At 38.8% G+C, this 16526-nt stretch overlaps 1 protein-coding gene across 1 annotated transcript in view; it reads left to right on the forward strand.

The window, feature by feature from the left end:
- Positions 1-16526, forward strand: part of NOTCH2 (notch receptor 2) — a 178782-nt gene that overhangs the window by 89564 nt on the left and 72692 nt on the right. Inside the window, exon 5 of the mRNA XM_082457807.1 lies at positions 6506-6628. Within this exon, the coding sequence (XP_082313933.1) occupies positions 6506-6628 (123 nt within the window). The remainder of the gene's footprint in view (positions 1-6505; positions 6629-16526) is intronic.

Consider the following 16526-nt stretch of genomic DNA (forward strand, 5'->3'; position numbering starts at 1 on the left):
CTCCAGAGTGAAAACTAAGATCTTTGTTTTTATTTAGTGATATGTCCCAAGCACCTAGAAACCATGCCGGGTATATAATAGGCGCACACCTATTGATTGGCAGATTGAGTTTAGTATAATATGGTAGTATTGAGAACGTAACTTTGGTCTCTTCATTTTCTTCCTGGTAACATGCACCCTAGACTTAGTCTAGCTTCTCCTTCTGTACTTGTTTATACTAGTACTGAGTAAAAAGAATTGGAGTTCTTTTCAACTCTGAAAGTCAGTGAACCCCACAAAAGTTAGTGATTATTTTTGAATGGTGAAGATATAGTTCTTTTCCTGCAAAGGGCACTGTAGTTACTGAGTTGATTTTAGAATTATTTTAAGACTGATGGGGAGGGAATTAAAACTGCAAGAATGACTCATCCTGTGTAATAAAGAAAGAAGTGTTTCTCCACAGAGGGAAGAAGAAAGGAATATATTCAAAAGGGAACTGATAGAATCAAACCAAGGAACTGTATTTCATCTTCTTGGATCAGCAACTGTTAACAGTCCAGATCCTTATGAACTACCATTAGGTAAAGTTTTTAGCAGAAGCCCTGAGGAGCAGCACTCAGCCAGAATAATTTTAACAAAAGAACAAAATAGAAAATAAATTCTTGAATCACTGATTCCCAATTTTTTTGGGTTAGTGGGGAGAGAATGAGTTGAACTGGTTTTATGTTTGTGGATATTTTAAGAAGTAGCACAGGTAATCAGAAAGCAGTGGGTTGTTTGTATCTCCTGGCTGTACCTGTGAGTTCACAGTTGGAATAGGACAGTCCCTGATGGACTTTCCCTTTTTCTTTCTCTCCTGTACCTCCTTATTCCTTTATGATTTTTAAACTTCATAGAAAGCTGTCTGATCCATCCTCTCCAAACAAGGAAGGTTTATCCTTTGTAAATCACCTCTGTACTTTACAGGCTGATTATATGTAATATCCCTATATCATTAAAATAAAGCTTAACCACATTTTGTGGCTTTTGTGTCTGCTCTGCAGTTGCTGAGCTTAAAAACTGTTAGAAACTCTTGCATTCTCATATGTGCGGGCATGTGATGTTCTCTTGGGTATTATACTAATCATATTCTGGCAGGTTTCACTGGAGCAGATGCAGAAATTGTCGTACCATTTTGCCAGGCGCATTATTTTAGCTCCTCCAACCTGGGCCCTGCATTTAGTTTTACTTGATGTTCCTGGAAGTTTTTCCTGTTCTGCCATGCTTGGCAGTTTTGCCCATGCTACCTCCTCAGCCTTCTGTCACTTACCTCCCCCACCCACCCTGCCTTTTTATATAGAACTTATTCCTTATGATGTGTCAAAGGCACCTACTTCACTGAAATGCCTTCCATACTCTCTACCCCGTGGGGACTAGAGACCTTCTGAGGTCTTTCGCAACCTGTGTACATCTAGCACAGCACTTATCAAACTGACTGTTCATCCTTGCCAGTAGACACCCTCATTTTAATTTCCGCCCCCAGTATCCAGCTTACTGCCTGGTACAAAATTGAGACTTAATGAATATTTGACAAATGAATGAATTGAGTGTGATAGAGAAGAGAATTCCTATATTCTATAATTTTTAAAAATGCTCTGAATTTATTTCTTTTGAACCCCTGTATTCATTTCTCTGACTTCTTTGGAGGTAAAGTTAGAAAGGGAAGTGGAGATGATTTGGGAGCTACAGAGGGAGGCAGGTAGGAGCAGCCACCTGGGTGGGTGGCGGGGCAGGCATCCAGGGGCCAGTCATGGGGTCGGTGAGCTCACTGGGGCCCATTCAGAGGACGACGGATGCAGTGTGCCGAGGAAACCAGTGGGGCAGAGGTGGGGCCCGCTTGCTCTTGTGACAGGTTTCTTCCCAGAGGCGGGGGAGAAGGTAGCACATAGCTGTTTACTTTTGTGCCTTTGTCCAGTTCCAGGCATCCCTGGGTTTTCCTCACTCTTCCATCCCTGTGCACAGAAGCTCTTCCTGAGGACCTTCAGCCTGGCCTGGGAGAATCTTGGTTGTGTCATCTCAGCTTCCCCTTTCTGCTGTCTTCTTTGTGCCTCTGTACCAAGCCTTTCCACCCTCACACCTCCCAGGGGCTGAAAATGGAAAGAGATGGAAGCTCTCTTGAGAGATGCTGTTCTCTATGTGGGATGACAAGTTCGAAAGACACTTTTCTGCTCCCCACCCTCACTGTCATCATTTATCAGTTACGTGGCCCATGGTTTTATAACAGCACAGTCTTAAAATGTTCCTTCTGAGTTTAATTTCTTTCTTTTTGGCCTTTTAAGGATGTGAATTGGCTTTAAGCAGTGGACTCCTTTTAGTACAGTCATGTGAGCCTTTCTGTAAGTCTGTTACACCCATCCCACCCACAGGTCTGGAGACTTGTCTGTTTCCCTTTCCCTTAAAACCTTAAAACATTTTTAAGAAGTGATTCCACTATAACTTATTCATTTAAGCCTTACCCTCCCTCCCTACTCCCCTCGCCCTTGGGTAGACTTTCTTATAAGAATTTGCTAGCTATTTCCAAAAAGAGTACTGTAACTCTATTTTTAAAGCATAAATCCTGTCTTAACTTTGGAGGAGAACTGATTTGGTTAGGGTTTTCTCAGACATGGGAACTTTTGACCCAAGATCAGTTTTTCAGATTAATGAAAGGTAACTCTGGGGTCCCAGAGATCATACTGATTGAAACTGAATAAAATTTCTGGTTCAGTACTGACTCCTACCTACTAGGCATTTAAACTTGGGTAGGTCAACCACGTGGCCTTTACCTTCTTCATCTGTAACTTAGAAGGATCAGAGTAGATAACCTCTTAGGGATGCTTTGATCCCGTTGATTTATAATATTGGGTTGGCCAGAAAGTTCGTTTGGGTTTTTCTGTAACATCTTACGGCAAAACCCAAGTGAACTTTTTGGCCAAGCCAATAGCATTAGCTAATATGTGTAAAACACTTCCTGTGCATCAGGCATTGTTTTAAGTGCTTTTCCTTCTAATATAACAGCTTTATTGAGATATAATTTGCATACCATGTAATTTTCTCTTTTGAAGTGTACAATTCAGTGGTTTTTAGTATATTTACAGATATATGTAACCATCACCACAACAAATTTTAGCTCATTTTTATCACTTCAAAAGAAACTTAGTATTCATTAGCAGTCATTCCCTAACCTCCCCCTAACTCCCTCCCAGCACTAGGCAGTTCCTAATCTACTCTCTCTATAGAGCTGCCTATTCTGGACATTTCATATAAATGGGAACACACAGTATGTGGTCATTCGTGATTGGCTTCTTTCACTTAATGTTTTCACAATTCATCTGTGTTGCAGGAGGTATCAGTACTTCATTCCTTTTTATGGCTGAATCATATTCCATTGTATGGATTTACCACTTTGTATCCATATTTATCCATTCACCAGGGAATTGACATTTGGGCTGCTTCCACTTTTTTTGGCTATTTTGAATAATGCTGCTGTGAACATTCTTGTACAAGTTTTTGAGTGGACATACGTTTTCATTTCTTTTGGGTGTATACTTATGAGAGGAATTGCTGGGTGATATGGTAACCCTAATCTCTTCGTGACTGCCACACTGTATCCCATAGTGGCTGCACTATTTTACATTCCAACCAGCAGTGTATGAGGATTCCCAATTTCTCCATATCCTTACCAACACTTGTTGTTATCTGTCTTTTTAATTATAGCCATCCTAGTGGGTGTGAAGTGGTAGCTTATTGTGGTTGTGATTTGCATTTCCCTCATGACTGGTGTTGAGTATCGTTTCATGTGCTTATTGGCCACTTATGTATCTTCTTTGGAGAAATGTCTATTTAGATTTGTTATCCATTTTATAACTGGGCTATTTGTATTATTATATTATGTATATTATATTTTAATTTTTGTTGTAAGAATTCTTTATATAACCTAGATATAAGTCTCTTAACAGATACATGATTTGCAAGTATCTTCTCCCATTCTGTGGGCTGTCTTTTTACTTTCTTGATGGTATCCTTTGAAGCCCAGATGTTTTTAATTTTGATATATTCCAAACTATCAGTTTTTTCTTTTGTTGCTTGTGCTTTTGGTCATATTTAAGAAATCTCTGCTTAGCCCACATCACAGAGATTTACTCCTATGTTTTATTCTAAGAGTCTTGTAATTTTAACTCTTACATTTTGAGTTCATTTTTGTGTATGGGATGAGGAAGGGGTCCAACTTTATTCTTTTGCATCTAGATATTCAGTTGTTCCAACACAGTTTACTGAATTAAGTGTTTTTTATATCTGACTCATTTAATCTTTAAAGCAACCTTTCAGGTAGGTCCTGTTAATTACCCCAGAGAGGAAAGAAAGTTTAAGTATCTTGCCCATGTTCACTCAGCTACTGCATGGCAAGGGTGAGAATTGAATCTAGGCAGTTTGACCCCAGAGGCCATGCTTCAACCATGAATTAACTCTTTCACCTACTTGTCTTCTCACCTACCTACATAGTGACAGGTAAGAACTAAAATAGTCAGTCATAAAAAGAAGACATTTTATTTCTTATATATTATGGTTATGTTGAAATGCTTCTGCTTTCTTAATTTGTCTGTGGTTGGTGAATTCAGTTAGTTGTAGCACTGGCAAATATAAATTGAAGGTCAGTTCAAGTCCTTATAGTTTGGCTACAAAGTCTTCATCACCTCCTTGACACCCTAGTCAACCATATTTAGTCACCAGGGAGATCAAGTTAGGGGGACGATGACCAATAGCAGTTCTGGAACACCACCAGACCACACAGGTTCTAACAGCGGTGGGCCAGGACCCCTTATTTCCCTCCTACACTCTAAAACTATCTATGACTTTTCTGAAGAATGTTTCCATTTAAGAGCACTAGACTAGAAACAGAGACCTCAGTTATTGTTCAAGGACTGTACTTTCTGGATCTGTAGATTTGCCCTCACTTTATCATAATTATGGGTGGGCTTAAACAGTTCAACATCTACTGACTCATTAGTCCATTTGTAAGACTTTCATGTGATTAAACAGATATAGGAGTAATATGATTAATTTTAAAAAAAATCTGAGTCTATAAAATTTTTCATAGCCTTTCTCAAGCTTACTTAATGACTCATCTGCTTGAATGGACTGAGTACCGAACACCTAGAGAAACAGAATTCTCTTCAGTCAAGCTCTCAATTATCTCCATCTTCTACAAAGTGATTTCCTTTGCTCTCTGGGTAATTTTTTTGGTTACTTGGTTCATACTCATTTACATGACTGCTACTGTATTCAGAGAAACCAGCCATGTTCCAGTGTAACACAGCAGATGTAGAATACCACAGTAGCTTGTGGTAAGGAATGAATAAAGCAAGGTGTGATTGATGTCTTTCCCACTCACCAGACTGTAATGCCCCCAAAGCAGGGACTCTTTCTTTTACTCACCTATACCAGTGCCTAGTATAAGACCCAATAAGTGTTTTGAGTAAGAGAGAGAAACTTAAGGGACATTTTGAAGAGGGCAAATACTTAGTCATATGTATTTCAAATAAGAGGATGATCAGTGAACTTTCTCTCTTGTTTTAAAGCTGGTAGTCTTCTATTTTAATAGCTAAGAGATTTGGTAGCAAGGAGAGAGAAAGAAAAAGCCCAATGTATAAATTATAGAGGAACATTCTATGGGCAGTTAGGGTGAAGTTTGGTGTGCTAGTTTCATTTTTCATGAAAGGGAGAAATCAAGCGGAAGGAAGCAATGCTGTTAATGTGAAGAGGAGGATGAAGAATTTGAAGGGTTGGTTAGTTAGTAATAATAGTTAGCAAGTTTAGTTAGTAATAATGCCACCCCATATTCAGATAGCTTTTTATATTTATTTCTACCTTACTCATGATGTGGCACTTATAACAACCTAGAAAGGCAGGCTGGGCAGGTGCAGTCAGCCTCATTTTACAGATGAGGAAGCTACTTCAGAGTTTGTAATTTACCATGTATTAAATAGCTTATAAGCAGTGAGGTTGGAACTTGACCTGTATCTACAGACTTTTAAGTTCAATATTTTTTCTTATGTCCCTCCCACCACGCTGATTTTCCCAAGGAAAAAAAAAAAAAAGGAATTTAAATTTAATTAGGTAATCTTTTATCTGTTCTTCCCATTAACCTAGCATGGAGCTGGGGAAAATCTAATACCCTTGTTTTTTTAGAACGAGTAAATAGCTGTTCTGAGTAGACATTTATCTTCACTGGGATTTTATTTCATGAAAACAGTTTGAAATACTTGTGAGGTAACTATGAAGGCATGTCATTGGCATAATGAGTCATTTTAAGTGTCTGACTCTGCTTGGGGCAAGAGAAGACAGGAGATTGGGGGATTTTTATATGGTGAGTCTTGGGTTGACCAGCTGCTGGCTATTGAATTGAAATAATGAAGTCAGTCTGTTCTGATGACCATGCCCTGTGGAGAAGAGCAGATCACACCATCTGTATGAGAATTTATCATTTTCTCTGTTTTTGTCTTACTAGGTTTTGAAGGGGTCACCTGTGAGCGGAATATTGATGACTGTCCTAATCACAAGTGTCAGAATGGAGGGGTTTGTGTGGATGGGGTCAACACTTACAACTGCCGCTGCCCCCCTCAGTGGACAGGTATGTACGGTGTGACAGATCAGTCAGAATGGGGCATAAGTTGGTAACCAGAGGCAGTCTGTTACTGAAGTGGGCATCTTTTACAAGGGTCTCTGTGCTACATCATTGGGTATAGTGCGAACCCCATATGTTCCCCCATGTTCACTTAAAGGAAGAAATATTTTCACGGGTATTTATTGGGCAGCTGATGTGAACTCAGCACCATGCCAGGTGCTGTGGGAGATATGAGAAAGAACATAATTGAAAGACTCTGAGGTTATTATTTGGTAAAACAGCACATTGCCTGGAACATAGTAGATGCTTATTAAATATTTGAGAGGAAAGGAACGTACTTAAATGCAAAAATATAAATGTTCTTACCATATACACACAAAAAATGGTAACTGTGTGAAGTAATGGATGTGTTAACTGATCTTATCGTGGTAATCATTTCACAATACATATGTATATCAAATCATCATGTTGTACTCCTTAAACTTACACAAATGTTATGTTAAATATAGCTCAATAAAGCTGGAAAAGAAGAAGAAGCTACAACTTGTCAAGTTTTGGTGTAGTATCAAAGAATATTCATAATTATATGAAAAGGTTATTAAAATGCTCTTCCTTCTTCCAACTGAAAAAAAAAAGAAAATAAATTATGCAGGCTGCGAGAGTTCAGAGCTTATTGTTTGTTCACAGACAGAAATCTATCTCATCTTATTGTCATGTCCTATAATTATGCAAAGGGTTGGGCAGGTCCTCTTGATGACATTATTTTTACGACACCCATCTACATTGCTATTTTTTCCTTTTTTGTATCCCTTTTTGCACACAGATTTTTCTGCCTCTGACATTAGAAGAGTAGTCTTGCTTAAATTTACAACCTCTTGGAAGTTTCTAATGTTGTCTTAAGCAGATTTTCCTCTTATTTTTGAAATTAAGTGAGTTTATGCAGACATTTGGTTCCAGTTTCTGTTTATATCTATTTATCTAACTGAAAGTGGAGACAAGTAAGAACTGATTAAGTGATTAAAACTGAGCCTTTTTGAGAGAAGTTGATTGATTTAATGTGGAAACCCAAGAATAAGTTAATGTTATAAGGAAGAAACTCCAGTACCAGTGAAGGATTGTGCCCAGCAAAGAAGTCTTGAAATTGGATTGCTGTTGTTACTACCTGGTATTCCTTAGAGTCTCCGAATTGCCTTCCCTCATCTGCAGCAGCTAATTATTTAGAGTACTCTTTAGAGCTGTAGACTTAGGAATAGAAAAAGATTAAAAGGCTTTAAAACTTCAATAATACGATTTCCTGGAAGGGCACACATTTCTGCTTTTAATCCCCAAACTGTCTTTTTTTTTTTTTTTTAAGATACTTTCCCACTGGGTTTACCTAAAATTGGACTTCCCCTAGAATTTCTTCTTGATTTCTTGATCCTAGGACTTTACTCCCAACCCTCTGCTCTTTCTGTCATAGTCTCTGTTCTCTTTAGCTTTTGCCATTTCTCTGGTGATTTTTTTCATAGGCCATTTTTTTTTCCAACTTAAAAAGATTACTGTAAAGTTAATTATGTGACAAATAGTAACTGGAAAGATTTGAATTTTTCACTTTTTAATGATCCTCACAGTGGTATTGGGCAGGATGAGATACTTGTTAGGAACTTGACCCCATTCTAATCTCTCCCTTGCCCTGTGGGAGAGAGTGGCTCTGTGTGGTACCAAGGCTCCTGATGCCAATGAAGATTAAATGATAATTGTGATTTCGTTGCTGATTTTTCTTTGATAGCACACTCAGTTTCCTGCTTTGATATTAATTAGGAAGGTCCAATCTTGGGGGGAAAGTTTCCCAGTGAAATGATATTTTACCAAAATTTCTTACCCCAGGGTGTTTAGTAAATACCTTTTTTCTATGAAAGCCCTTAGAAGATGTTTCTTTTTCCACGTGCTTTTGTATTTTTTCTAGAGGGGATGGCAGAAATGATAGATAAGTTCAATGTGTCAGTATTTATTTCTTTTGATCTGCTGTCATTTAAAATACCCTCAGTCTTTGGTTTCCCACCACAGGTTTCCTTCCTCTTTTTCACTGATGCCAATCTTTGACTTCCAGTGACAGCCTTGTTTTGTTTTTTTTTTTACTGTCCTGATGACCAACAGGATAAAGTCCAAGGTCCTTCCTTCATTATGTGAAGTCCTCCCTGGCCTCAGCCCCATCTGCTTCTTCGGCAATAAGAACGGCTACCTGTATCAGCCACGTCCTATGTCCTTGTTCACACCATTTCTTTTCTCTGGATTTCCCTTCTCCACTCCTCTCCCTATAGTCCTCACCATTTTTGCCTGCCTGGCTCAGATCAAGTGGGTACCACCTTCAGGAAGCCCCCCCCCCGTGCCCTCTCTCTCTAGGCTGAGCTAAGTGTTACCCTCTGGGCTCCCTAACTACCCCATACATTCCTCTGTGATAATGCTCACCACATTAATATTAGCATTATTATATGCTTGAGGTGAGGGAATGGGGTCACTGAACTGTTGATGATGTCAGTTACCAGAGCGCTTTACAGACCTTTGTTGTCAGTAGCGTATAGCTGAGCTTGTTCCTGATCCCAGCCCCAACCTCATTCTGAGAAGAATAGAAAGAAAATTTGGGGTTGTAGTGTTCCTATTGATACTGACATTAGAGCTGTAAACAAAGTCACATTAGTATTTTCTGCCTTATACAAATTAAAGAAATGAATGGGGCTGGGAGCTGAGAGTTAACTCATGTTTATTAGCACCCAAATAATGAGCTAATTACAGTGTTTTATTTTATGTAATCTTCGCAATAACTGTATGAGGGGTAGAGTTTTTTTTTTAATATTACTTTTACAGATGATAATGGATATTCAGAAGGGTTAAACAATTTACTCAAGGCACATAGTGGTTGGATTAGGGTTTGAATCTAGGCTTGCTGAACTACAAGTCTGCTCAAATCTGTGGTCTTTTTTTTTTTTATACAAATTGACTCTATAGGTTATCTTTAAAATTTTTTTTATTTATTAAGGACTTTATTTTTTAGCAGATTGAATGTTCAAATTATAGTTTTATTATTCTAGGATATGGTGACTTATTCTTTGTGTGTGCGTGTATGTGTGTGTGTGTGTGTTCATGTTCCTGGTTACTTTGAGATTAGAAGTTAATATTAAGTAAGTGTTTTATACTCAGTCTGGTGGTTTTTTCACTATACCTAAGAGCCTTATTGCAACTTTGTTCAGAATTCCCTTTACAATTTTCAGCTGCAGAGTTGAAGCATTCGAAGCATGAACTGTTTGGTCTGGCTTTTGACAAAATAGAGAAGGAAGGGTTTGAGCAGGCTACTAGGAGAGGAAATGAAGTTACCAGCTATCTGAAAAAAAATGGGTGGGATTATATAGCTAAAAAAACCTAGGTATCAATTTGCAGTAAATGGAGATTTGGGAATTGGCCACATTTTTAATGAGAAGAGCCTGATAGGTACCATGTTGTTTTCTAAGTACACCTACGTAGAAGGCTTGATCTTTTGCAGCAAGTTCTGGATTTCAAGATGACCAGAAATTTTTTCCAAGTCTACTCATGGTTTGATTTGGGATAAATGAGTCAGCTTCCCTTTCTTCGGAAGGTTTTATTTGCTATTCACAGAACTGATACCTCTTACTGGGAGAATAAATGGTGCAGTAGAAAACTTTTTGAGCTTTTCATTTATTTAGCAAACAGTTATCATGTAAAACATTTTAGGTCCATGCTGTTTGATATGGTAGCCACTAGGCACATCTTGCTCTCGAGCATCTGATATGTGACTGGTCCGAACTGAGATGTGCCTCAACTGTAAAATACCTGATTTTGAAGACTCAGTATGAAAAAAAAGTAAAATGTCTCACTAATAATGTTTTAAATATTGATTAGATGATAAAATGATAATGTATTGAATACATCGAGTTAAATAAAATATGTTAATTTCACCAGTTTCTTTTTCCTTTTTTAAAGTGCTATCAGAGAATTTTAAATGACAACTGTATCTCTCATGATAGTTCTATTGGACAACACTACTTTATTTTTTTTATTTTTTATTTTTATAACACCTTTATTGGAGTATAATTGCTTTACAATGTTGTGTTAGTTTCTGCTTTATAACAAAGGGAATCAGCTATACATATACATATATCCCCATATCTCCTCCCTCTTGTATCTCCCTCCCACCCTCCCTATCCCACCCCTCTAGCTGGTCACAAAGCACCAAGCTGATCTCCCTGTGTTATGCAGCTGCTTCCCACTAGGTATCTATTTTACATTTGGTAGTATATATAAGTCCATGCCACTCTCTCACTTCGTCCCAGCTTAACCTTCCCCCTCCCCGTGTCCTCAAGTCCATTCTCTACGTCTGCGTCTTTATTCCTGTCTCCTGTCCTGCCCCTAGGTTCTTCAGAACCTTTTTTTTTTTTTTTTTTTTTTTAGATTCCACATATATACGTTAACATACGTTATTTATTTTTCTCTTTCTGATTTACTTCACTCTGTATGACAGTCTTTCTGTCCATCCACCTCACTACAAATAACTCAATTTCATTTCTTTTTATGGCTAATATTCCTTTGTATATATGTGCCACATCTTCTTTATCCATTCATCTGTCGATGGACACTCAGGTTGCTTCCATGTCCTGGCTATTGTAAATAGTGCTGCAATGAACATTGTGGTACATGACTCTTTTTGAATTATGGTTTTCTCAAGGTATATGCCCAGTAGTGGGATTGCTGGGTCGTATGGTAGTTCTATTTTTAGTTTTTTAAGGAACCTCCATACTGTTCTCCATAGTGGCTCTATCAATTTACATTCCCACCAGCAGTGCAAGAGGGTTCCCTTTTCTCCACACCCTCTCCAGCATTTATTGTTTGTAGATATTTTGATGATGGCCATTCTGACTGGTGTGAGGTGATACCTCATTGTAGTTTTGATTTGCATTTCTCTAATGATTAGTGATGTTGAGCATCCTTTCTTGTGTTTGTTGGCAATCTGTATATCTTCTTTGGAGAAATGTCTATTTAGGTCTTCTGCCCATTTTTGGATTGGGTTGTTTGTTTTTTTTGATATTGAGCTGCATGAGCTGCTTGTAAATTTTGGAGATTAATCCTTTGTCAGTTGCTTCATTTGCAAATATTTTCTCCCATTCTGAGGGTTGTCTTTTCGTCTTGTTTATGTTTTCCTTTGCTGTGCAAAAGCTTTGAAGTTTCATTAGGTCCCATTTGGTTATTTTTGTTTTTATTTCCATTTCTCTAGGGGGTGGGTCAAAAGGATCTTGCTGTGATTTATGTCATAGAGTGGACAACCCTACTTTAGATGCAAAGATGTACTGTGTAGAAGCATCCTCTTTGATCCTGGGTGGTAGAGGGCTGGATGTGCAGCTATCCTCGAGGTGCCCTTGTGTTGGCCTCACTAGAGGAAAGTATGTTGACCTTGTTCTAGTGTGGTTTCCACATCAGTTGTGGACAGAACTGTGTCCTAGCCCAGTGCAGAGTGGTTTTACCTGACATGGTTGTCTAGAATAGTACTAATTTGTGCCTTCAAAGGCTACCACTCTTCTGAACAAACTAAAGCCCAGATGGAAGAAAGAAATCGGTGTTGGGAGTTGGGCAAATGGTTTACTTTTTTTTTTAAATAGGAATCTTGTTATAGAGATAAGTCGGTAGTTGGATGTTCCTTTAGGATATGTATGTATACCTAAGGATTTGAGGAAGCCTGAGCACAAATATCTTGACTATTACTGTATTTGGCTCCAAGCCATCTTATGAGAGAAGGTCTGCTCTGGCAGATATCCACTTAAGAAAAAAAGTTATAAAAGGTCCCCAAATTAATTGAAGCAGTGTAGATTAATGTTTTGTCTACATAGGTTGTTATTTGAATTTTCCTTTTAAAGGTTCATTTCCTTCAGAATTAAAGTTGACTCTAAACTCAACTCACAAATTCCTCTCTGGCAGCTTTTGGTTTTGGGTTCACTCCTAGGGCAGACATGATTTATTTTCCTGTGCAGAACCCAGAAATGTAATTTCAGCTTGGGCTTGGAATAGTGCTTTGGGACACTAAGCAGAAGTGAACAATGGAAGTTAGGTGGACATGAGTCAAATAAAACCAATCACATTTTCTCTCAGCTCTCCTTTATAGCATGATGAACCTAAAGTGTTAGTTAAGATTCCCTTTGCTGTCAATTGCTCCAACTTTAGCAAAACTTTTTGGCACAAATCACCAAGTACATACTGCCAGGGGTGCCCTCTGGGAACGGAGTCTTTTCATGGTGGTATTTTGATTTTGAACTCAGTGCTCCTATTTCAGACTTGCCTCTAGTTGGTACAAGTTGTTCTCTAGAATGAGGCTTTTCTCAAAAATCACTTTTCTGTATTTTTAATACTATAGAAATGGAGCTCTTTGGTGACAGTGGAAACTAAGTATATCTGGGACTGCAAAAGTCTTTTCATTTGTAGTCTGCATGGAGGAATGGAAAAAATGCATCTCCCGTTTCAATTTCTCTGCTGTCAACTTGATTGTGGGGATTTGAAAATAAGCCTGTTTTTTTGAATTCTGCTCCCCTGCCCCCAACCCAACCTCAGTTTACTATCATTTGGGCAGACTGCCGGAGTGCTAACCTAAAGCACTGTCATCCCAGAGGTCTCAGAGCTAATTAGCGGTTGTGTTGGTGGGAACAGGAGTGAGTGGTTAGTGTGGCCCAATAAATGCAGGAGGTGAGACTGAGGGATCTTTTCTGCCCTCGTGGTCCATGACTCAATGTCTGGCTTTTGCTGCATCCCAGGAAAGATCCAGTTTCATTTCATGACTTTTCAAGCCCTCAGAGAATGGTTGTAAGGTAGCTTCAATAACAGATATTTACTGATTAACTTACAGTTACGTACTATGCTCGATGCTATAAGAGACACAAAGAAGAAATATATCAATTCCTGATCTTTGAAAAATGGTCAGATTCACTAGGAAGAAATAAGAAAGTCAACACATAACCACAGTAGGAGTTGAAAAGTAGGAATGATCATGAGTTTGAAAGAAGCATGGATAGGAATTGGGGACCATCTAAGTCAGGGGTCCCCAACCCCCGGGCCAGGGACCGATACTGGTCCATGTCCTGTTAGGAACCGGGCCGCATGGCAGGAGGTGAGTGTCGGGTGAGCGAGCGAAGCTTCATCTGTATTTACAGCCGCTCCGCATCACTCTCATTACCACCTGAGTTCCGCCTCCTGTCAGATCAGCGGCGGCATTAGATTCTCATAGGAGCACAAACCCTACTGTGCACCGCGCATGCGAGGGATCTAGGTTGCGCGCTCCTTATGAGAATCTAATGCCCGATGATCGGAGGTGGAGACGAGGCGGTGATGCCAGCACTGGGGAGTGGCTGCAAATACAGATTATCATTAGCAGAGAGGTGTGACTGCACAGAGACCATAATAAATCAATTGCTGGCAGACTCATATCAAAACCCTATCAGTGAGTGGCAAGTGACAATGAAGCTGCATCTTATGGAGTAGACTGGACATAAGCGACACACTTCAGATGTCACTGTCTCCCATCACCCCCAGATGGGACCATCTAGTTGCAGGAAAACAAGCTCAGGGCTCCCACTGATTCTGCATTATGGTGAGTTGTATAATTACTTCATTATATATTGCAATGCAATAATAATAGAAATAAAGTGCACAATAAATGTAAGGTGCTTGGGTCATCCCAAAACCATTCCCCTGCCCTCCGGTCCTTAGAAAATTTGTCTTTCAAGAAACCGGTCCCTGGTGCCAAAAAGGTTGGGGACCACTGATCTAAGCACTTGTTTGGGCGAGGGGGGAGATTGAGAAGAGTTAACTTCTATTTTAAAATCTGAGTAGTGGGAGAATGTGGGGACTGTTGACAGAGATAAAGAAATAGGCTAGAGATGGTGGTGAGTTTGAGGTGAGTTTTCCAAGTGAAAACATTCAGCAGTAAGACCTAGGAGGTCAAAATGGAGGTGTAGGGGCTAGAGACTCAGATTTTGAGTCTTATTTTTGGTTGCCTTGGAAATGTTCAAGTCTGTAAGGAAAGTGTGTGGACTGAGAAGGCCAGAGGGTCTGGATCTTAAGTCTACACTTAAGAAGATTGATGAGGAAAGGAATCCAAAGAATGAAGGTGAGAGAAGGGGATGTGTAAGAGTTCAGAAGAAGCTCTGCCATTATAGCATCACTGAGTCAGGGGATGCATTTTAAGATTGTACCTTTGACTCAACTCTACATGCCCCTGTTACAGCGCCTGCAATATTATACTGCTCTTACTGTTTGATATGCTTATTACCTCGCCTAATACACTCTCAGCCTCTGGGGAATTGGGAACTGGCCTTACTTATTTTGGCATTCCCAGGACCAATTTTAACAAATGATGGTTATTGAATGAATGACAACCTGGAGACTCAAATGCAAATGATAATTGCAGAGAGTTAGTCAGAATTTTTGAGGTCATTGGAAATCTTCTAAAATGGAGTTTCTCTATAAAGGAGAGAAGAAAGCCAGATTGCAAGAGGTTAAAGAGAAAAGTGGATGTTGAGGGAGGAGTAGGAATAAATCACTTATTCAAGATTTTGTACAGGTAAAAAATGGAGGGACAGAGAGAGAGAGAGATGGGGCAGCAGGGCAGTAGCTTTAGGGACAGAAACTTCATTCATGTGACCGACCATAGAACCTTGGCTAGACAAAGAGTTAAGGCAGCTGGAAAAGGGTTGGTTAGTGAACTGGGTTATTTAGGAGTGGTTTACTCTTTCAAGTTTTAGTGGGGAAAAATTAAGTGAAATGGTTGTTGGGAATGGGAGAGAAGGGAGATTGGAAGTTATATTCAGAGAGTGGAAGTACCAGTTTGAGATCTTGGAGTTGGAACAATGAGTGTCTTATAATGAGATCCAGAATGTGAGTCTGTTTGTGATAATGAGTGGATGTGGAGGTCTGTTGAGTTGAGAAAACTAAGAACTCTTGGCTCAGATGACCTTATTGGTCCTCAACCCAGATGTTGATTTCATGGGAGATGGGAGAGCAAAGAATGAGAGGAACATAAACCACGTGCTTAAGTAATTCAAGGAAGTGGACGTTAGTCCATGAGGACAATAGATAGAGGTGAAATGATTTAAATTATATTTAGTGTTTAGTGTTTTTTAAATTTTAAAAGATATACATGTTTAGAATAATTTGGATTTGCATTCATCTCTCTACTTTTTTCTGTCAAAAATGAAAGTATATTCTTTTCTGTGAGGTAAGGAATGAGCATACTTCTCTTAATCTTCTCTTCACTCTCCAGATTTTGTTCATGTGATCTGGGATTTTAAAATTTATATTATAGTATTACTGAAATTTAGTCTTACCCATGTTCTTTAAAAATTATTGCTATGTATACTGTTTTAAAATCCAATTTATAACACTTTAGACTTAGTTCTCTGTATAAGTTGTTCTATGCTAACTACCAGTACATTTATATCACAACCGTCTCATTCCTGAGTTTTTTATTTTCACTTACTTTTTCAGTCAAATGAGTATATCTTTGAGAATTTTTTTACAGAAAAGCGACATGTTGGCATATCTTCAGAGCTCTTGTATATATGAAAAATATTTTTTTAGTTTAGTTGCCTTCATACACAAATGGCATCTTGTATAGATACTGAATTCTTGGGTCACAAATTACATTGTTATGAAGTTCCTAGACATTGTTCCTTTGCTTCTTGTAATGAGTATTATAGGGAAGTCCAGTGTCTGCTCAGTCATTCTCTCTCTCCCTCTCTGTCTTTCTGTCTCTCCTTTCACCTCTCTCCTCCCTCTTTAAAATCAGAACTTTAACCAATATTGGTATAGGTATATTTCCTATTATTTTTTCCTAGTCTTTTCGAGCCCTTTGGATCTGCAGACCTAGGTCTAT

The sequence above is a fragment of the Balaenoptera physalus genome, assembly GCF_965194825.1.
Source record: "Balaenoptera physalus genome assembly, chromosome: 1".
NCBI lineage: Eukaryota > Metazoa > Chordata > Mammalia > Artiodactyla > Balaenopteridae > Balaenoptera > Balaenoptera physalus.